The sequence below is a fragment of the Chiloscyllium plagiosum genome, unplaced genomic scaffold, assembly GCF_037043375.1.
Source record: "Chiloscyllium plagiosum isolate Xiang-an unplaced genomic scaffold, Cpla_swu_hap1 HiC_scaffold_5, whole genome shotgun sequence".
Taxonomy (NCBI): domain Eukaryota; kingdom Metazoa; phylum Chordata; class Chondrichthyes; order Orectolobiformes; family Hemiscylliidae; genus Chiloscyllium; species Chiloscyllium plagiosum.
The window spans coordinates 126,157,707-126,181,711 of record NW_028270143.1 but is presented as its reverse complement, the minus strand read 5'-3'; the positions used below and the strand labels follow the sequence as shown (position 1 = coordinate 126,181,711).

Genomic DNA, 24,005 nt, shown 5'->3' with positions numbered 1-24,005 from the left:
AGGGTTCAGAAAAGGATGTTCAGAATGTTGCTAGGAATGGAGTATTTGAGTTGGATAGGCTGGGATATTTTCACTGGAGCATAGGAGGTTAAGGTGTAACCTTACAGAGCTTTATTAAATCATGAGGGGCAAAGATAAAGGTGAATAGCAAAGGTCCTTTCCCTAAAATTGTGGAGTTCAAAACTAAGGGTCATATTTTTAAGATGACAGGAGAAAAATTTAAAAGGACATGAGGGGCAACTTTTTTTTACACAGAGTGTGGTTAGTGTGTGAAATAAATTGCCAGATGAAGAGGTAGATGCAGATACAGTTAATTTGGTTTGGAAATACGATCGGCGTGGACTGGTTGGACTAAAGGATCTGTTTTCGTGTGATATGATTCTATGAGAGAAGTAGATAGAACACGGAACAGTGCAGTACAGGCCCTTCAGCCCACGATGTTGCTCTGCCCTGTATGAAACCAATCTGAAGCCCATCTAACCTAGACTATATCGTCCAAATGCCTATCCAATGACCATTTAAATGCTCTTAAAGTTGGAAAGTCTACTACTGTTGCAGGCAGTGCGTTCCACACCCCACCCCTCTCTGAGTAAAGAAACCACCTCTGACATCTGTCCTATATCAATCACCCCTCAATTTAAAGCTATGTCCCCTTATGCTGGCCATCACCATCCGAGGAAAAAGGGTCTTCCTGTCCACCTTATCTAACCCTTTGATTATCTTATATGTCTCAATCAAGTCACCTCTCAACCTTCTTCTCTCTAATGAAAACAGCCTCAAGTCCCTCAGCCTTTCCTCATAAGACCTTCCCTCCATACCAGGCAACATCCTGGTAAATCTCCTCTGCACCCTTTCCAAAGCTTCCACATCCTTCCTATAATGCGGCGATCAGAACTGTACACAATACTCCCAAGTGTGGCCACACCAGAGTTTTGTACAGCTGCAGCATGACCTCATGGTTCCAAAATTCAATCTCTCTACCAATAAAAGCTAACACACCGTATGCCTTCTTAACAACCCTATCAACCTGGGTGGCAACTTTCAGGGATCTATGTACATGGACACCGAGATCTCTCTGCTCATCTACACTACCAAGAATCTTACCATTAGCCCAGTACTCTTTATTCCTGTTACTCGTTCCAAAATGAATCACGTCACTCTTTTCCACATTAAATTCCATTTGCCACCTCTCAGCCCAGCTCTGCTGCTTAACTATGTCCCTCTGTAATCTACAACATCCTTCGTCACTATCCACAACTCGATTGACCTTAGTGTCATCCGCAAATTTACTAACCCATCCTTCTATGCCATTATCCAGGTCAATTATACAAATGACAAACAACAGTGGACCCAAAACAGATTCTTGCGATACATCACAAGTAACTGAACTCCAGGATGAATATTTTCCATCAACCACCACCTTTCAGCTTCTTTCAGCTCGGCAATTTCTGATCCAAACCGCTAAATCACCCTCAGTCCCATGCCTCTGTAATTTGTGCAACAACCTATTGTGGGGAACCTTATAAATACTGCTCCTTCACGATGCAAACGTCTAAGTTTGGGAGGGCACTGCCTCAGGATGTGGTGAAGGCAGATTCAATTGAGGCATTCAAAAGAGAATTAGATGTGTGAAAAGGAAGAATGTGCAGGGTTACAGGGAGAAGTTAGGAGAATGGGAATATCGAGAGATGCCAGTGATGACATACTGGGCTGAATAGCCTCCTGTTGCTCTCTGACAATTCTGTGATGGGATGTTTAAGACGGCCAGTCATAAGCATAAGATACTCACTCAAAAAGCTGCTAAGGAATTCAGCAGAAACCTGCTTACCTAGAGAACATTGAGGACGCATGGATTAGATGAGATGAGTAGCATAGATACATTTAGGAGGAACATAGACGTATATGTGGGAGAGGAAGAAATAGAAGGATGTGCTGATAGGCTACTGAAATATAATGAGACATGGCTACAAACCATTGTCGACGCGTTTGAGTGAAATGACTAGTTTCTGTGCTGTACATTCTGATAATTCTATTGTGATTTGAAAGTAAATGGTTGACCAAAAGCAGCCTGTCTTGGTACTTGTTGCAGCAAACGGAAGTGTTCAGATGGAAAATAGATTTTGAAAGAGAAAAAGGAACAATGTCTTTTCTTCTTGATCTTCAACCAGGGACTTCGGAAACCCAATGCGGACGAGATCAGACATGCCACAAATGCTGTTTTCTGCCCATCCATGTTTGGTAGCTCTCTGGAAGAGATCATGAATATGCAACATGAGCACTATTCAGACCGACAGCTTCCATGGGTCCAAACTAGACTCTCCGAGGAAGTGCTGAAACTCAATGGAGCACAGACTGAGGGTATCTTCAGGTAACACTTGTTGACTGATTATTGAAATCAAAGAGTTATTGTAAATCCTTGGAAACAGTTCATTTGCACCAAGAGCCTTCTCATATGTTACCCAAGTGGAACTTAGGAGCAGATGACGTCCCTCGAGTTGTTCCACCATTTGTGGGTAATCTATATCAAATCTGATCTAGACTACTCCTAGGGAACCTAGACCTCAAATGTCAAAGGTCTGAGAGGCATGTGAACTTATGAACCGGAGCAGGAATTGGCCAGTTAGCCTTCGTCTGCTAGGTCATTTAATAAACTCATGACTGATCTGATTGTGACCTTAAATCCACATTTGTGATGACCCCTGATAATCTTTCACCCCCTTGCTGAACAAGAACCTACCTCCCACTGACTTAAAATATTCAAGGACTCTGCTTCCTCGCCCCTTGTTGAAAAAGAGAAATCCAAAGACACTCAACCCTCTGGAATAAAACAAAGTTTGCCTCATCTCTGTTTGAAATGGACAACCCTTAATTTTAAACAGTGACTCCAGTTCTTAATTGTGCTAAGAGGGAACATATCCTGTGAACACCTTTCTTGATCTTAAATATTTCAGTTAAGGTGTCTCTTTTTTAAACACCAGTAATAGCAAGCCTTTCCTCAGAAGGCAGCCCACTTATTCCAGATATTAGTCGAGTGTGGTGCTGGAAAAGCACAGCAGGTCAGGTAGCATCCGAGGAGCAGGAGAGTCAACGTTTTGGGCAAAAGCCCTTCAGTCTGATGAAGGGCTTTTGCCCAAAACATTGATTCTCCTGCTCCTCAGGTGCTGCCTGACCTGCTGTGCTTTTCTAGCACCACACTCTCAACTCTAATCTCCAGCATCTGCAGTCCTGTCTTTCGCCTATTCCAGATATTAGTCTAGTAAACCTTTCCAAAATGCTTCCAATGCATTTCCATCCTTCCTTAAATAAGGTGATCAATCCAGAATGCATTATTCCAGGCATGAGACCTGTCAAACTGAACCATAAACTTATGTAATCAATGATTCAATCAATAATATCCTATTAGATTTACTAATTACTTTCTCTATCTTTGGATTTGAAGTTACAATCAGATCAATCATGATCTTATTAAATATACTGGGACACCCCGACCTGTCTGCAAATCAGAGCTCTGAAATCTTTCCCTATTTAAATAAAATGTTTTTTAATTCCTGCCAAAATGGACAGTTTCACACTTTGCCACACTTTACAAAATTTGCCAGATCCTTGTCCACTCACTTAACCTGGCTATACCCTTTTATTGCCTCATTAATGTCTTCTTCACACCTGATACTCCTACTTATTTTGTGTCGTTAGCAAATTTGACAACGATCTATCCCTTCTTTCAAGTCATTTGTACAGATTACAAATATTTGCAGTCCCAGGACTGATCCCTGTCGCACGCACTCGTTTCATTTTGCCAGGTTGAAAAAAACACATTTATGCTTACACACACTGTTTGCCGGAAGATCTTCTGTCTGTGCTATTGTACTACTTGCTACACCATGAGCTTTTTGTCTTTGCTGTACACTTTGATGTGCTACTTTATCAAATACCTTCTGGAAATCTAAGTACAGTACATCAACTGCTTCCTCTTAATCTGCAGCACACATTACCTCCTCAAGTCACTCCAATAGATTGGTTAAACATGAACTTCCCTTCACAAAACACTGTTGATTCTACCTGATCACCTTGAACTTTTCTAAGTATCTCACTATAATGTCTTTAGTAACAGCCTCTAACATTTTTCCAAGATAGGTGATAGGTAACTGGTCTGTAGTTTCCTGCTTTCTGTGTCCTTTCCCTTTTGAATAAAGGAGTTATATTCTTTATCTTACAATCTAATGGGAACTTCCTCAAATAAAGGGAAAATTGGAAAATTAAAACTAGCGTATCAGCTTTCTCATTGGCCACTTATTTTAACACCCTTGGTTTATCAAGACCCAGGCATTTGTCAGTGTCTCCACCAACAATTTAATCAGTACCATTTGTCTGTTAATCATAATTTCCCATGTTCCTCTTTTCCTTTCAATTCCTGGCTTATAATGTGAGCAGTTTTTGGCCCCAAATCTAAGGAAGGATGTGCGGGTCTTCGAGGTGGTCCAGAGGAGTTTAAAAGAGTGATCCTGGTGGTGAAGAGCTTATCATATGAGGAACAGTTAGGGACTCTGCATCAGTACTTGATGGCGTTTAAAAGGATGAAGGGGGATTTCAGATCGAAACATACAAAATACAGAGAGGCTTGGATAGAGTGGACATGGAGAAGATGTTTCCATCAGTAGGAGAGACTAGGACCTGAAGGCACAGCCACAGAGTGAAGGGACAACCCTTTAGAACTGAGGTGAGGAGGAATTTCGTCAGCCAGTGGGTGGGGAATCTGTGGAACTCATTGTCGCCAAGGGCTGTGGAAGCCATGACATTGTTAATATTTAAGACATCGATAGATAGGTTCTTGACTAGTATGGGAATCAATGGTTACGGGATGAAGGCAAGACAATGGAGTTGAAAAACATAACAACCATTATCAAATGGCTGAGCAGACTTGATGGGCTGAATGGCCTAATTCTGCTTCTATATCTAATGGTCTTGTGCGCTGCTTCTGAATGTTACTTATATATTCTATAATGAAGACCAATGCAAAATATCTCCTCAGTTCATCCAACTTTACTTTATTTCCCCTTACCGATTCTCCAGGCTCAAGTCCTATGTTCACTTTGTTAACTCCTCTTTTTAAAAATATTTACAGAAACTCATACTACCTTTTTTTAATATTTCTGACTAGCTTTCGTCCATGCTCTAATTTTTTCCTCCTCATTAATATTTTTTGTCATTCTTTGTTTTTTTTTAATATTCTGCCTAATCTTCTGATTTGCCACCTGTCTTCGCGCAATGAAGTGCTTTATTTTTAAGTTTGACATTATCTTTCATACTTATGGTTAATCACTGATGGTGGGTCTGTCCATCGGAAATTTTCTTACTCTTTGGAATGTATCTATTCTGTGCATTCTGAAATATCTCCTTAAGTAACTGCCACTGTATCTCTACTAACCTATTTAACCAAATTTGTCAATTCAGTTGAGCCAACTCAAATTTCATAATAAGTCCTCATAATTACTCTTAATTGCATTTTTAAAAATGTCTTAGACTCATCCCTCTTCCTTCCCCTAAAATGAATATAAAATTAAATCATATTATGATCACTGCTACTTAGAATTGCCCTTCATTTCATTAATGCCACTCATTGCACAATACAGATCTGATATTAGCAAGTTTTGAGAAGATTTGTAGCTCAGGTTAAGGTTCTGGATGTAGGTTTGCTCACTGAGCTGGAAGGTTCATTTCCAGACGTTTCCTCACCATACTAGGTAACATCTTCAGTGGGCCTCCGGGCAAAGCATTGCTGATAATTCCTGCTTTCAGTTTATGTTTGAGGTTCTTTGGGTTGGTGATGTCATTTCCTGTGGTGATATCATTTCCTGTTGTTTTTCTCAAGGGGTGGTAGATGGGGTCTAACTCGATTTGTTTGTTGATAGAGTTCCGGTTGGAATGCCATGCTTCTAGGAATTCTCAGCGTGTCTCTGTTTGGCTTGTCCTAGGCTGGATATGTTGTCCCAGTCGAAGTGGTATCCTTCCTTATCTGTATGTAAGGATACTAGTGAGAGACGGTCATGTCGTTTTGTGGCTTCCAAGAAGCTAGCCTCAAAACATTCTATAAACAACCATCTGGCTTTTCCAATTGATATGCAGTTTATAATTCCCATGATTATTGCTGTGTATTTCTGAGATGCCTCCATTATTTCTTCCTTTATGCTTTACCCTACTGTGTGGTTGCTGTTACAGAGTCTGTACACCACTTCAGCAAATGAACTCTTCCTTTATCATTTCTCATTTTTACCCAAACCACTTCTGACCTGATCTGATTGATCTCTGTTGTGATTTGTTTTCATCATTAACTAACAGTGCCACCACTCCAACATCCCTGTCAGTTCTAAATGTCCTTCAAGAGTCAGGTCCTAATCTGTGCAGTCCAGTGTCTGTAATGACTCATTCTTATCCAAGCCAATCTCAGTGTCCTCCTCTCTCACAGTTCCAGCAGGGGTTATAGACTGGCAATTGGGAGCAGTGACCCTCACCAAGGAGAGCTGCAGCAATACATTACATTCTCAATAATATCACAAAACTTAATTTGATATTGATGAATGATATGAATCCTTATATTGCCTTTACAGCAAAGGAATGGGCCATTTAACCCAAGCGATTATATACTCCCCACATTAGCTTCCTTTCATCAGTTTTTCTTCTATTGGTGTAGGTTAAATTTAAGAAATATATTAACTAGTTTACATAATTTCTAATCAACGTGTTCAGGGGTGTTATTGTACACCTCTGGAGTAGATGGGACTTGAACTGCACCTCCTAGCTCAGAAGTAGGGACAGTATAACCGTAACACAAGAACCCATCGTTGATTAGTTTTGGAAAATAAATGGAATTGACTAACACTTCCCAGAGATTAGAAGCAATCGAGAGAGGAGTGAGAAGGAGATCCCAATATACTGCCCGCCGTGTCTGCCCTTTCCAATGAAACATTCCTCACAGACAATTCTCTGATGTATTTGATGACCTGAATCTACTAAATAAATACAACTCTGTCTCAGGAATTTGGAATGGTGCTGTTTTCTGCATAATAGGTAGTCTCAATCCCCTTCATACAATTAGATTAGATTTAGATCACATTACAGTGTGGAAACAGGCCCTTCGGCCCAACAAGTCCACACCGACCCGCCGAAGCGCAACCCACCCACACCCCTACATTTACCCATTACCTATGGCCAATTCACCTGACCTGCACATCTTTGGACTGTGGGAGGAAACCGGAGCACCCGGTGGAAACCCACGCAGACACGGGGAGAATGTGCAAACTCCACACAGAGAGTCGCCTGAGGCGGGAATTGAACCCGGGTCTCAGGCGCTGTGAGGGAGCAGTGCTAACCACTGTACCACCGTGCCATCCACAATTGGAATGGATTGTTTGTAGATGATTGAGTACTACAAGAGTCATGGTTCCAATAGGCCTTTTTTCAAGCTATTTACCTGATCCTTGATGTATGTGTGCAAGCAAGGTGATGAAATTAGGATTTTCTTTGCATTGTATCACTGCGAGGAAACCAATGGTGATGCGTTTGTGTGATATTGGACAAATATACCCCACTCTGTTTCACTTACTCCCACCCTGGGTGAGAAAGTCAAGGAAAGTGCCAGTTCAGGGTAAAGTTTGAATTTCAGCATTCCTGAACAAAGTCAATACGCTCACACTCACACACTTTCTCTCTCACTGTCTCTCTCACAAGCGTGCACACATGCACGCCCACTCTCTCACAGACTCACACACATACAAGCTCCCCTCTCACTCTCACACACAGACACACACTCTCAAACACACTCTCTCTCACACATATACACACACACACACTCTGTCATAGAATATAGAACAATACAGCGCAGAACAGGCCCTTCAGCCCTCGATGTTGCACCGACCTGTGAACTATTCTTAGCCTGTCCCCCTACACTATCCCATCATCATCCATGTCCCTATCTAAGGATAGTTTAAATCTCCCTAATGTGGCTGAGTTGACTACATTAGCAGGTAGGACATTCCACGCCCTTACCACTTTCTACATAAAGAACCTGCCTCTGACATCTGTCTTAAATCTATCATCCCTCAATTTGTAGTTATGCCCCCTCATACATGCTGACGTCATCATCCTAGGAAAAAAACTTTCACTGTCTACCCTATCTAATCCTCTGATCATCTTGGATGTCTCGACCAAATCCCTTCTTAGCCGCCTTCTTGCCAATGAGAACAGGTTCAAGTCTCTCAGCCTTTCCCCATAAGACCTTCCCTCCAGACCAGGCAACATCCTGGTAAATCTCCTCTGCACCTTTTCCAATGCTTCCACATCCTTCCTGAAATATGGGGACCAGAACTGTACATGATATGTCACGAATACTCTCTCTCTCTCTCTCTCTCTCTCTCGCTCTCTCTCTCATGCGCGCACACACACACACTCTCTCTCTCTCTCTCTCTCTCTCTCTCTCTCTCTCTCACACACACACACACCTGCACACACACACACACAGAATATCATGCAAACCATCCCAAAGACTGACTCACGCACTTATTCGCAATATCAATATCTATCTCAGAAACACACACACACACACATACTCCCACGAACCCTCTCACATACAGACTCACACACTCATTTATACTCTCAAAGTGTCTCCCAGACACTCAGTCACACACACATGCTCTCTCTTATATGCACACACCTCACTGAAGACTGCAGAGAAATGAAGGAAACAAAAAACAGTCTCTCATTGGGTTGAATTTTATGGTCAATAATATGGACCGTGAAGGTGACTGCCCACAGATCGAACTTGTCTGACTCCCAAAAATAATTGAGTTATTGACTCCCAATTTATCAATCTACTGCCATAATCAAACTACTAAAATAAATTTCTATTTATCTCACTTATATAACTTCCAGCATCTCATAACTCTTCATCGGGTAATTAAGTGTTCTTTAGTTGATTAATAACATTGGTTTGATGCATACTGAGACATTTCATTAGCTGATGGTTAGGTTCCAACCTCCTTGTGCTCAGGTTCCCCCCATCAATGGTCACTCAGTATATGCAGCCCGTGTCTTTGTAACTTCTGTCTCTAGTTGAAAAATAAGTAGACTTTCCTTTTCTTAATTGAATTATTAATGACCGCTTCCTAATCTCCAGTAATATATCAATTAGAAATTACATTTTCAAAACAAAGAAACATTTTTTTAATGATCCTCGGATGTTTTAACTGACTAAGTGTTCACAGCAAAGTTCTGGAGATTAACGTTTGACTCGTGAGATTCCAGTGGGTTGACAGTAAATTGGCACCTCAATCCCTCAACATTAGAGTGAGCCAAAGGCTTTGGTATGGTCCCAGCAAAAGGCATGACTAGGCAAATCTGAGCTCAGAATTAAAACTTGAATTTATAGATCAAAAATTTATTTTTTGCAGTTTTGTTTCACATGGCAATCAGTAACTGAACGATAAGACTGCCAACATTACTTTTTTAAACAAAAGGACACACATTTATTTAACCATTCACTAAGTATTAAAGTAAACATAAAGAAATATGTATGTAAAATAATTTCTCAAGGTCTTAAATTAAACAGCAAAAAGAAAAAATCAACAATTGTCCTAGCAATATCCTTTAGAGACAGTCAGCCCCAGTGGTGTATTACTTTCTTACTTAGTGACGAGGTCACAAGCACTTCCTTTCAGCACCTGTCTATGCATTCACCAAACGTGATTCTCTCCATTGCTGTCTCTCAAGATACACAGACTTTATCTACTTCACTAAGTTTTTCTAACTGGACTTTAATAAAACTTTCCATCTATTTAAACTGCTAAAGCTATTTTAAAACTTCTTTCTGGCTCTGAAAGTCTGGACAGCTGCTAATTGGAGAGCCCTTATGCTCATATGAAATAGTTAATCTCAACTGGTCCCTGGCTTGTCTTTCTATCTGCCATAAAACTTCTAGTTGATAAACATCTCATCAGTTATCTCCCCAGTGCAGGGAAACCCCAGTGTACAAATGTCCGACATGTGAAGGCTTGTACTTACGGACAGGATCCTGTACATGGTTGTAATTTTAAAGACCCAACATACAAACATTTCCTGCACATATGAATGGCTGCTTTACATTGTCCTACATTATGTTTTGACTTGTGCACAGAGCAGAACCTGTTTGCGACCCGGGGACGTCCTGTCGTTTATCTAGTCATTTAACTTAAGTTGCACGCTTTCTGGGAAATTATGGTTGAACTCTATGTTGTAAGATGACTTTGACTTCTCAAAACAAACAAGTCCTGTTCTTAATTAAATCCCAAAACCCAACTTTATAATGCTCTACTTCAAAATCCAATCCAATCCAAAAAAAATGGGCAGCACGGTGGCACAGTGGTTAGCACTGCTGCCTCACAGCGCCAGAGACCCGGGTTCAATTCCCACCTCAGGCGACTGACTGTGTGGAGTTTGCACATTCTCCCCAGTGTCTGCGTGGGTTTCCTCCGGGTGCTCCGGTTTCCTCCCACAGTCCAAAAATGTGCAGGTCAGGTGGATTGACCATGCTAAATTGCCCGTAGTGTTAGGTGTAGGGGAATGGGTCTGAGTGGGTGCACTTTGGCGGGTCGGTGTGGACTTGTTGGGCCGAAGGGCCTGTTTCCATACTGTAAGTAATCTATACTAATCTACCCAATGATAATAAAATATTATACACCTTTATCTGCTAATGAATGGAAATTTCTCCCAACGTGCGGCAGTTGTCCTATTTGCTAGTTTCCAGTTCTGCACTGGCCAGTTGGCCTCATTAGTGTCTTGTTGATGATATTGCAGAAAGTCGTGGCTCTCCTTCATTTGGGGGAATGAGTCAGTTGATTACAAGATGACTAAAAGCATAGAACAAAGACAAAGAGAGGCTTGTGGTGGAAGCTGCTTGCTGACAAATGACTGTGAATTACATTAACATTGTCGCTGAGTCTTGTGTGCTTTATCTGCCTCTCTGCAGAGTTCCCGGGGATATCGATGAGGTTAACGCTCTCAAGCTTCAAGTGGATCAGTGGGTTATTCCACAAGGGCTGACAGACCCCCATGTTCCAGGTAATGCCACATGCTGATCATAGTCAGGAGTATGAGGAGAGTAAAACCTGTTGTTGCTCATATTCTGGAGTGGAGTTTTTAGCTTATCACCTGTGGAAGAGATGCCAGCCGTTATATCACATCCTCCCCCCTGTCCTTCCCAGCCTTGTCCCATTAGGCCTGAGAAGTTAACTTCCAGCTTCTTCCCTAAAAGATGAGTTTGTGTCATCTCATTTTGGTTAAATTGGTTAAAGGTGCTTACAAAAGCTCATAAGATATAGGAGCAGAATTAGGCCATTTGGCCCATCAGGTCTGTGTCGCCATTCAATCATGGTTTATATGCTCCTCATCCCCATTTTCCCACTTTCTCCTGTATCCCTTCAACCCATTTCCAATTAAAAATCTGTCTGATTCCTCCTCAAATTTACTCACTCTTCCAGCACCCACCGCACTTTGGGGTAAAGAATTCCACAGATTCACAACCCTTTGGGAGAAGTAATTTCTCCTCAACTCTGTTTTGATCTCTCGCCCTAGAATGCCCCACAAGAGGAAGCATCCGCTCCACGTCGATTTTATCTGCATCTTTTTTCACCTTGAATACCGCAATTTGATCTCCCCTCATTCTTCCAAATTCCAGAGAGTAAAGACTCAGAATAGAAAGGGATGGTTCATTCCCATTTCCTATCAAGAACATTCTTTCACTATCTCCCCTGTGAGATCAGACTGGGAACTAAAGCTTATTTATTTTAGCCATGTTCTTATAACATCACCTCAATTATATTTCCTTTCTTTGATTAAAAAGCTTCTACGTGTAGCCTAACCAGAAAGGTTCCAGATTTAAATGGGCCAAATCAGTCCTCCTCCCTCTCCTGAGAGCCTCTCAGCATGAGGAGTAAAATTCCGTTCTGTTGTAAAGACTCTCCCGGCCAGAAGAACAACTGGTTAGGCATGGTACAGGAGCATCCTGAGGGATTATACCTTAACAAGAAAGTCATTGCATTTATATCGAGGGAGGATTAAAAATGGCAGAGGAAGAAAATAGACTGTGCTTCAAGACGTTTGCTGTTTGAATTTGTGTATCGCTGGACATCGGAGTGCTTCTGGGAAAATTAACAACAGTGAAATTCACAACTAATCTTGGAGGATCTGTTGGGCAAAGTTCACAGCACAGAATCAGATAAGTTAATTGTTGTTTTAAATCCAAGAGAAAGGCTGCAGTAGTGAGTTTAGTGGATTCTTTCTTGATTATATGTTTTTGGAGATAAGTCTCTTGATTAAACTTAAAATATAAGCCATACCTCTTAATTTAACCTGGGGCAGTGTTTGTAGAGGAATAAGACGGTGTTACTTTCTGAGACTGTAGATTGTGAAGGAGCAAAAATGGCCTTTGCAGTGATATGTACTTCTTGTCAGATGTGGGAGTTTAAAGAGAGTTTAAGGGTTACTACGGATTATATCTGCTATAAATGCTGTTGGATGCGAATCTTATCAGATCGAGTGGATTGTTTGGAGAGACCGATAGAAGCGATGAGGAATTTGCAACAGCAACAGTATGTGATGGATGGCAGTTATAGGAAGGGGGGGAAAGTCTCAGATACAGTCACATAGATGGGTTAACTCCAGGAAGGGTGAGAGAGGTAGGCAGCTAGTGCAAGAGTCTTTTGTGGATATACCCATTTCAAACAGGTATGCTGTTTTGGAAAATGTAGGGGGTGATGGATTCTCAGGGGAACCTAGCACAAACAGCCAAGTTTCTGGTATTGAGACTGGCTCTAATGCAACGAGGGCTACGTTGGCTTCCAAGAGATCAATTGTGTTAGGGGATTCTGTAGTCAGAGGTACAGACAGACTATTCTGTAGACAGCAGAGAAAAAGCAGAATGGTTTTTTTTTAGATTACTTTACAGTGTGGAAACAGGCCCTTCGGCCCAACAAGTCCACACCGACCCGCCGAAGCGTAACCCACCCATACCCCTACATTTACCCCTTACCTAACACTACGGGCAATTTAGCATGGCCAATTCACCTGACCTGCATATCTTTAGACTGTGGGAGGAAACCGGAGCACCCGGAGGAAACCCATGCAGACACGGGGAGAACGTGCAAACTCCACACAGTCAGTCGCCTGAGTCGGGAATTGAACCCGGGTCTCTGGCGCTGCGAGGCAGCAGTGCTAACCACTGTGCCACCGTGTGTTGTTTCCCTGGTGCCAGGATTAAGGATGTCTCAGAGAGGGTGCAGAATGTTCTCACAGGGGAGAGGGGCCAGCAGGAGGTCATTGTCCACATTGGAACCAACGACATTGGAAGGGAAAAGGTTGAGACTCTAAGGGAGAATAGAGAGTTAGGCAGAAATTTAAAAAGGAGGTCCTCAAGAGTAGTAATATCTGGATTACTCCCAGTGCTACGAGCTAGTGAGGACAGGAATAGGAGGATAGAGCAGATGAATGCATGGCTGAGGAGCTGGTGTATGGGAGAAGGATTCACATTTTTGGATCATTGGAATCTCTTTTGGGGTAGAAGTGACCTGTACAAGAAGGACGGATTGCACCTAAATTGGAAGGGGACTAATATACTGGCAGGGAGACTTGCTAGAACTACTTGGGAGGCTTTAAACTAGTAAGGTGGGGGGGGGGGGGGGAGGGTGGGACCCAGGGAGATAGTGAGGAAAGAGATCGATCTGAGATGGGTACAGCTGAGAACAGAAGTGAATCAAACAGTCAGGGCAGGCAGGGACAAGGTAGGATTAATAAATTAAACTGCATTTATTTCGATGCAAGAGGCCTATCAGGGAAGGCAGATGAACTCTCAGGGCATGGTTAGGAACGTGGGACTGGGATATCATAGCAATTACAGAAAAATGGCTCCGAGATGGGCAGGACTGGCAGCTGAATGTTCCAGGATACAAATGCTAGTGTAAGGATAGAAAGGGAGGCATGAGAGGATGGGGAGTGGCATTTTTGATAAGGGATAGCATTACAGCTGTGCTGAGGGAGGATATTCCTGGAAATACATTCAGGGAAGTTATTTGGGTGGAACTGAGAAATAAGAAAGGGATGATCACCTTATTGGGATTGTATTATAGACCCCCCAATAGTCAGAGGGAAATTGAGAAACAAACTTGTAAGGAGATCTCAGCTATCTGTAAGAATAATAGGGTAGTTATGGTAGGGGATTTTAACTTTCCAAACATCAACTGGGACTGCCATAGTGTTAAAGGTTTAGGTGGAGAGGAATTTCTTTTACAAGACAATTTTCTGATTCAGTATGTGGGTGTACCTACTCGAGAAGGTGCAAAACTTGACCTACTCTTGGGAACTACCACCTGATGAAGGAGCATTGCTCCAAAAGCTAGTGTGCTTCCAATTAAACCTTTTGGACTATAACCTGGTGTTGTGTGATTTTTAACTTTGTACTCTTGGGAAATAAGGCAGGGCAGGTGACTGAGGTGTGAGTGGGGGAGCACTTCGGGGCCAGCGACCATAATTCTATTAGTTTTAAAATAGTGATGGAAAAGGATAGACCAGATCTAAAAGTTGAAGTTCTAAATTGGAGAAAGGCCAATTTTGACAGTATTAGGCAAGAACTTTCGAAAGCTGATTGGAGGCAGATGTTTGCAGGTAAAGGGACGGCTGGAAAATGGGAAGCCTTCAGAAATGAGATAACAAGAATCCAGAGAAAGTATATTCCTGTCAGGGTGAAAGGGAAGGCTGGATGATTATAGAAATTGAGGGTTTGGTTAAGAAAAAGAAGGAAGCATATGTCAGGTATAGACAGGATAGATCGAGTGAATCCTTAGAAGAGTATAAAGGAAGTAGGAGTATACTTAAGAGGGAAATCAGGAGGGCAGAAAGGGGACATGAGATAGCCTTGGCAATTAGAATTAAGGAGAATCCAAAGGGTTTTTACAAATATATTAAGGACAAAAGGGTAACTCGGGAGAGAATAGGGTTTCATAAAGTTCAGCAAGGCGGCCTTTGTGTGGAGGAGAAAGTGAGGTCTGCAGATGCTGGAGATCAAAGTTGAAACTTTATTGCTAGAACAGCACAGCAGGTCAGGCAGCATCCAGGGAACAGGAGATTCGACGTTTCGGGCACAGGCCCTTCTTCAGGCCTTTGTGTGGAGCCACAGAAAATGGGGGAGATACTAAATGAGTATTTTGCATCAGTATTTACTGTGGAAAAGGATATGGAAGATATAGGGAAATAGATGGTGACACCTTGCAAAATGTCTAGATTACAGAGGAGGAAGTGCTGGATGTCTTGAAAAGGTTAAAAGTGGATAAATCCTCAGGGCCTGATCAGGTGTACCCGAGAACTCTGTGGGAAGCCAGAGCAGTGATTGCTGGGCCTCTTGCTGAGATATTTGTATCATCGATAGTCACAGGTGAGGTGCCGGAGGACTGGAGGGTGGCAAACGTGGTGCCACTGTTTAAGAAGGGCGGTAAAGACAAGCCAGGGAACTATAGACCGGTCAGCCTGACCTCGGTGGTGATCAAGTTGTTGGAGGGAATCCTGAGGGACAGGATGTACATGTATTTGGAAAGGCAAGGACTGATTCAGGATAATTAACATGGCTTTGTGCGTGGGAAATCATGTCTCACAAACTTGATTGAGTTTTTTGAAGAAGTAACAAAGAAGATTGATGAGGGCAGAGCAGTAGATGTGATCTATATGGACTTCAGTAAGGCGTTCGACAAGGTTCCCCATGGGAGACTGATTAGCAAGGTTAGAGCTCACAGAATACAGGAAGAACTAGCCATTTGGATACAGAACTGGCTCAAAGGTAGAAGAAAGAGGGTGGTGGTGGAGGGTTGTTTTTCAGACTGGAGGCCTGTGACCAGTGGAGTGCCACAAGGATCGGTGCTGGGCCCTCTACTTTTTGTCATTTACATAAATGATTTGGATACGAGCATAAGAGGTACAGTTCGTAAGTTTGCAGATGACACCAAAATTGGAGGTGTAGTGGACAGCGAAGAGGGTTACCTCAGATTACAACAGGATCTTGTCCAGATGGGCCAATGGGCTGAGAAGTGGCAGATGGAGTTTAATTCAGATAAATGTGAGGTGCTGCATTTTGGGAAAGCAAATCTTAGCAGGACTTATACACTTAATGGTAAGGTCCTAGGGAGTGTTGCTGAACAAAGAGACCTTGGAGTGCAGGTTCATAGCTCCTTGAAAATGGAGTCGCGGGTAGATAGGATAGTGAAGAAGGCGTTTGGTATTCTTTCCTTTATTGGTCAGAGTATTGATTACAGGAGGTAAAACAATGACTGCAGATGCTGGAAACCAGATTCTGGATTAGTGGTGCTGGAAGAGCACAGCAGTTCAGGCAGCATCCGAGGAGCAGTAAAATCGACGTTTCGGGCAAAAGCCCTTCATCAGGAATAAAGGCAGTGAGCCTGAAGCATGGAAAGATAAGCTAGAGGAGGGTGGGGGTGGGGAGAAAGCAGCAGAGAGTACAATGGGTGAGTGGGGGAGGGGATGAAGATGATAGGTCAGGGAGAAGAAGGTGGAGTGGATAGGTGGAAAAGGAGATAGACAGGTAGGACAAGTCCGGACAAGTCATGGGTCCGGACTTGCCCTACCTGCCTATCTCCTTTTCCACCTATCCACTCCATCCTCTCCTCCCTGACCTATCATCTTCATCCCCTCCCCCACTCACCTATTGTACTCTATGCTACTCTCTCCCCACCCCCACCCTCCTCTAGCTTATCTCTCCACACTTCAGGCTCTCTGCCTTTATTCCTGATGAAGGGCTTTTGCCCGAAACGTCGATTTCGCTGCATCTTGGATGCTGCCTGAACTGCTATGCTCTTCCAGCACCACTAATCCAGAATATTGAGTACAGGAGTTGGGTGGTCATGTTGCAGCTGTACAGGACATTGGTTAGGCCACTGTTGGAATATTGCGTGCAATTCTGGTCTCCTTCCTATCGGAAAGATGTTATGAAACTTGAAAGGGTTTAGAAAAGATTGACAAGGATGTTGCCAGGGTTGGAGGATCTGAGCTACAGGGAGAGGCTGAACAGGCTGGGGCTGTTTTCCCTGGAGCGTCAGAGGTTGAGGGGTGACCTTATAGAGGTTTCCAAAATTATGAGGGGCATAGATAGGATAAATCGACAAAGTCTTTTCCCTGGGGTGGAGGAGTCCAGAACTAGAGGGCATAGGTTTAGGGTGAGAGGGGAAAGATATAAAAGAGACCTAAGGGACAACATTTTCACACAGAGGGTGGTACAGGTATGGAATGAGCTGCCAGAGGAAGTGGTGGAGGCTGGTACAATTGCAACATTGAAAAGGCATTTGGATGGGTATATGAATAGGAAGGGTTTGGGGGGATATGGGCCGGGTGCTGGCAGGTGGGACTAAATTGGGTTGGGATATCTGGTCGGCATGGACAGGTTGGACCAAAGGGCCTGTTTCCATGCTGTACATCTCTATGACTCTAAGTGATTGTATTGCTGGCAGTTTTATCAGTGAGACAGCATAAGCAGCAGCTTTAAAAGCCAGAACACTGAGGATGGGCTGCAGGTTTTCATGTCACCCCAGAACAGACAAGAGCAGAGAGCTTTGATGAAGTGGTGAACTGAAATATTGCTGTTCCTCTGCTCAGAAATGTCACACTACATGCAAGGGTCATGCTTTGATGTCATTCTAACAAATTAAATATAAAGCAACTTTTGGCACATGGTGCCCCATGAGACACTATTAGTGCAGCAGGAGTTGTTTTCACATTTGAAGACATTAAGCAACCGCAATACTGCTGCAATTTGTTAGGAACCTGATTAGAATTCTTGCTGTGCCTCTGGTGCTTGCTTGCAAAATAACCCTTTGTGTGCCAGAAAAGATTAACTTCCCTTTTTGTGATATGGTGAACAGCAGTAGCACTAGTGCCAGGGAATAGCAGTCTGTAAACCTACCCATGTCTTTCTGCAGAGGATGCTTTGGTGATGTGTATCACAAACAGAATTCACTTGGGTGGAGTAGGGCTGCTATTTAAACTCAGTTCTCTGGGTTACTGGGATGGGATGGAGAAAGCAAGCTGACTGGAATGAGAAAAAGAAAGATGACCTTGCATTTATGTTGCATCTTTTAATTATTTAAGAATATCCTACAGTCAATAAAGTACTTTTGAGGTGCTGTCGCTATTATATCATGGATAACATAATAGCCACTTCTTAAACAGAAATGTAATGATCACCAAGTAATTAGTTTCAAGCGATGTTGGATTGGGAATAAATATTAGGAGAAAGTGAGGACTGCAGATGCTGGAGATCAGAGCTGAAAAATGTGTTGCTGGAAAAGCGCAGCAGGTCAGGCAGCATCCAAGGAGCAGGAGAATCGACGTTTCGGGCATAAGCCGTTCTTCAGGATTCCAGCAACACATTTTTCAGTGGGGAATAAATATTAACTAGGACACTGGGGAGATCTCAAGTGGCTCCTCTTTGGTTGTGTCATGAAAACTTTTCCTTTTAATTCATTCAAGAGATGTGGCATGTCACCGGCTGGGCCCACAATTATTAAGGAGGAGAAAGTGAGGTCTGCAGATGCTGGAGATCAAAGTTGAAACTTTATTGCTGGAACAGCACAGCAGGTCAGGCAGCATCCAGGGAACAGGAGATTCGACGTTTCGGGCACAGGCCCTTCTTCAGGACTAAGCAGAGAGTGTTCAGCAGGAGAAGATAAAAGGTAGGGAGGAGGGACTTGGAGGAGGGGCGTTGGAAATGTGATAGGTGGAAAGAGGTCAAGGTGAGGGTGATAGGTCGGAGTAGGATGGAGGCGGAGAGGTCAAGAAGAAGACTGCAGGTCAGGAAGGCGGTGCCGGGCTGGAGGGATCCGGCTGAGACAAGGTGGGGGGAGGGGGGATGAAGAAACTGGTGAAGTCCAAGTTCATCCCCTGTGGTTGGAGGGTTCCCAGTCGGAAGATAAGACGCTCCTCCTCCGACCGTCGGGTTGTTGTGGATTGGCGGTGGATTGGACTCATCCACCGCCAAACCACAACAACCCGACGGTCGGAGGAGGAGCGTCTTATCTTCCGACTGGGAACCCTCCAACCGCAGGGGATGAACTTGGACTTCACCAGTTTCTTCATCCCCCCTCCTCCCACCTTGTCTCAGTGGATCCCTCCAGCCCGGCACCGCCTTCCTGACCTGCAGTCTTCTTCTTGACCTCTCCGCCTCCATCCTACTCCGACCTATCACCCTCACCTTGACCTCTTTCCACCTATCACATTTCCAACGCCCCTCCTCCAAGTCCCTCCTCCCTACCTTTTATCTTCTCCTGCTGAACACTCTCTGCTCATTCCTGAAGAAGGGCCTGTGCCCGAAACGTCGAATCTCCTGTTCCCTGGATGCTGCCTGACCTGCTGTGTTGTTCCAGCAATAAAGTTTCAACCCACAATTATTACCCATCCCTGGTTGTCCTGGAGAGTGTTGGTGAGCTGCCTTCATGAACTGTTATTGTTTATTTGATGTAGGTAAACCCATAATGCTGTTAGGAAGGGAGCTCCAGGAATTTGACCCAATGACACTGAAGGAATGCTGATCTGTTTCCAAGTCAAGTTGGTGAGTGGCTTGGAGGGGAACTTGCAGTTGGTGGTGCTCCCATGTATCTGCTGCTCCTGTCCTTCTAGATGGAAGTGGTCATGGGTTTTGACAGGTGCTGTCTAAGGAGCCTTGGTGAATTTCTACAAGTGCATCTTGTAGATGATAAATATATCGCTGTTCCTTCAGTGTCATTAGGTCAAAATCAGAAACTCTCTTAACTAATAGTCACACCAAATAGATTGCAATGGTTCAAGAAGGCAGCTGAACACTATCTTCTCATGGACAACTGGGAATAAATATTGGCCCAGCCAAGAATGCCCACGTCCCATGAGTAAATAGAAAAACCAGCTAACATGACCACAATGCCACCACCGCCCTATTAATAAGGTTAGACGAGAGATAAGTACATGATGTGAGATTTGAAAGAAAGACCAAAGGACACCATCACAGTCAATGGTATAGCTGCCCTTAGCAAGGAATCTAAATGAGGCAATGGCTATAGGTTTAAAGGTGTGGGGTGAAGAAAAAAGATTTTCATTTTGCATTTTGTAGATTTGGCAACCAGATTGTGTCAGTCAGCAAGAATAGTACATCATAAAGTTTTTTTAATTATGGATAAGGGATTGGAACAGTGGATAGGGACTGGACTTGGTTTAGGTGAGAGGGGAAAGATATAAGAGGGACCTAAGGGGCAACTTTTTCACGCAGAGGGTGGTACGTGTATGGAATGAGCTGCCAGAGGAAGTGGAGGAGGCTGGTACAATTACAACATTAAATAAGCGTGTTTATGGGCTCTTCAGTATGTATAAGTAATACCTGGGATTGGCATTTTGTAATGTGTTAAGTTGAAATAAACGCTGACTAGGAAAGTATGTGCCTGGACACTGTCTGACCAACCCTTAACCCCTGACATTTAATGTGCATTTCTCATCAAACAGGCCACTTTAGGACCACCTCCCAGGCAGGTGGCTCAGTACCTGTGAATGAAGCCCTGTTCACAGTCCTGTCCTCTTCCTAGTCTAGATAAATGCTATAGGAGAAAGTGAGGACTGCAGATGCTGGATATCAGAATCAAAATATGTGGCGGTAAAAACGCACAACAGGTCAGGTAGCATTCGAAGCATTATCATAAATGCTATAGGGCATTTTATAGAATAAATACTTCCGTGCAGTAAATGAAAAGGTCCCAGTTAAAAATCTCACTTGCTTAGGAAAACAAGTATAGTTCTGAAATGGAGCCTAAGGGTCAGAGTGTTTGTTTCATGTTTTAATTGTCAGGTTTGCTGCCACAGTACGTCTTTGAAGGAGTTTGTTTTAATTGCAACATTAACCAGAGTTATTTCACCACAAGAGCTTGTCCTGTTAACTTGTTATATACGTTGCACATCATTACAGTTTGTTTGATCATAAAATGCTGAGAGAAAGTGCTAACACAATGTGCTGAATGGCACCACGACAGTTCTGTGATTCTGGACTTGACTGGTTGCATTGTCAGATTGTCTGGTGATGGTGACTTCAACTGTCTAGGTTCTGAGCTTCCTACACCTGTCCGTCTCCCCCTTGCCTCCTTTAACATATTCCTTACAGAATTCCTCCATGACAAAGGTTTGTCCAACTGCCCTAATATTTCATGTGGCATATTATCAAATGTTGTCTGGTTTGCTCTTGTGAAGTGCCATTGTGATGTTTTGCCACATTGAAAAACCCATAAAAGGACATCTTCTTTGAGGCAATTTGTTTTTAAAACAAAGTGGAATCTGGGTCTTGAATGTTCCAGAAGTGTTGGTTATATTTGTCTTTGGTTTATCTCTCCCTGACACATGGGAGTGATGTAAACCTGTTCTGCTTGCTTCAGTTATGCTGATCAGAAAGCTCATTTACTTCTTTGAGTAATGCCTCACCCCAGGCTCTGTGCCAAGAATTGAAAAGACCCTGTTTGATTAATCTTTCATTAATCCTTCTGTTCTCTCTCCAGACTCCTGCTTGACCATTCAATATCTCATCAACAACATTTTCTTTGGAAATAATTCTATTTGCGAATAAACCTGTACAGCTGGACAGTTAGTTAGAGTCATATTATCTCCAGCTTTGTCACTGTGTCAATAATTTGTCTGATCACACTGTGAAACATCTGAGAACTTTTAACAGCATTTAAAAGGATATGTGATGTACGTTATTAGTATGATTGGAAGTATGCAGAATAGATCATTTTAGCCATCTTTTGAAGTGAGTGGTGTCTTTTGTGCTATCCAGTTTGTGATTAGTGTAAGGCTTGTTTCCTCAGCCTGAATATCAAATATGTAAAGTGCTATAGCTTTTCTTTCCCCTTCATGGAATGTCAGTGCCATTTGTCCATCCCCAATTGCCCTTGAAGTGGTGGTGAGAAGCTTGCTTTAACCGCTGCAGTCCTTGCGGTGTAGGGGCACCACAGTGCTGTTAGGCAGGGAGTTGCAGGATTTTGACCCTGTGATAGTGAAGAAATAGCGATATTGTTCTGGATTAGGATGGCGTGAGGCTTGAAGATGAACTTGCAGGCTGAAGCAAAGACTGAAAACACGTGGAAAATGCTCAGCAGGTCAGGTAGGGTCTTTGAGAGAACAGAGTTAAGGTTTTATGATGACTTTCTATCAGAATTTTGGATCCAGTTGCCAGGGATTGTAGGCTTTTAACTGTGAAAATGCATTATGCGATGATAGAAGGAAGACTATCTTGGGAGCAAACCAACGTTATAATCATTGGGCCATTTTTATCCATGTAGACATTATAGTGAGGTCAGCCAGGTGGACCTCACAGAATATGAGTTCCCTGATTGGGGCTGTTAATCTGGTTCAATCAGGGAGCCCCAGTTGACAGATATAAACAGGGTGTCAGATATCCTGTTCACTCTGAGAGCTGGCTCTGAGGAAGCTGGATCAGTGGCAGGTACTATGAACATGGAAGTAACACGATTAAGGGATACTGGCCTCTGTGGGACTATTTCAATTAGTTTCTCCCTTATAAGCTGCTCCTTGGATTACGTTTCCACGTGTATGCTGACGGCACTCCACTTTATCATATGTATCCTCTCTCAACTTTTCTATTGTGCCTTATTGAACTTCAAGCTTAATCATGGGAATATCAAAACCGTTGCCTTCATTACCTGTTCCTTAGCTACCATGGTCATCAAATTGATACTTGTGAAAGGAAAAAAGAAAAAATAAATAAAGTGTGTCAGATATCCTGTTCACTCTGGCATTGAGAGAGCTGGACCAGTGTCAAGGACTGTCCACTTGTAAATAGAGGGGGACTTGATGACGGGATACCAGCATCTGCGGAATTATTTTAAACGTAACTCGTGTCTTTTTTTCTTCAAAGCTCAAATTCTCTGATTAGAACCTGATATTCAGTTACCTTGAGATATTTTGAAAAGTATAAAATTTGAGTTTAATTTAGGATTTTAAGAAAAACTAAGTCCTGGAGAAACCCAGCAGATCTGGTAGCATTTGTGGAGAGAGAAACAGAGTTAACATTTTGAATCCTATGTCACTCTTTTTAAAACAAAGATTTTAATAGGTGGGAACAGGCCAGGCATGGAGACTAGAGTTTGGATTTAACAAATGTACATCTCTAATAAGATTGAATGACTCTTTCTCTCCTCTCTTTTTGCACTTCTGATAGCCTCGTTGTTGAAGCTATGGTACCGGGAACTCGAGGACCCACTCATCCCTCATGAGTTTTATGAACAGTCCATCAACCATTACGAAAACCCGGAGGCAGCGATTGCAGTTGTTCACTCCCTACCCAAGCTCAACCGGCTGGTCCTTGGCTACCTCATCCACTTCCTACAGGTACACACAGTTACAACCTATTCCCAGGGTATCCACATTTTACACACCCACTCAGCATGGTGATCAAAACACCATAACTATCATCCATTCATACTAAGGTCAAGTGCAGAGATGCCGAATAAGGCATGTTCTGTTTATTGTGGACAAATACTAGTCACTTATTTGTACCTCTTGACGGTGCATTAAAGGCAAGAACAGACCTAAGTTGATGCATTATAAGGGCAAACCTGGTAAATGTATGAGGGGAGGGTGGTGTAGAAGAGTATGATGTATGGGGGAAGGCACATGTTGCATGTAAGCAGCAATATTGATACGTTGGACCAAGTGGCCTGTCTCTCTGCTGTAAGTTATACAGTGCCCTAAGTATGTAATAGGTAAATAAGTAACATCTCAATTATAATGGGCAACTACACAGAAGCAGCACTCTTATTATATGGTAGAGCGTTATAATCGTGTCAGCCATGTAGGTCAATCACATTTCTACAAATTTAACCACTGCAAGGGGCTTTATTTGTCAATTAAATATTGCTGTGAATTTAGAAATGTAATTTGGGTTTTTTTCTTTGGTC

The 24,005-nt window shown here is 42.9% G+C and overlaps 1 protein-coding gene across 3 annotated transcripts in view; it reads left to right on the top strand.

The window, feature by feature from the left end:
* arhgap39 (Rho GTPase activating protein 39) overlaps nt 1-24,005 on the top strand; it is a 608,625-nt gene that overhangs the window by 572,162 nt on the left and 12,458 nt on the right. For all 3 annotated transcript variants that reach the window (XM_043690879.2, XM_087987640.1, XM_087987641.1), the window contains 3 exons: nt 2,169-2,368; nt 10,997-11,088; nt 23,267-23,436. In XM_043690879.2, coding sequence (XP_043546814.1) covers nt 2,169-2,368; nt 10,997-11,088; nt 23,267-23,436 — 462 coding nt within the window. The remainder of the gene's footprint in view (nt 1-2,168; nt 2,369-10,996; nt 11,089-23,266; nt 23,437-24,005) is intronic.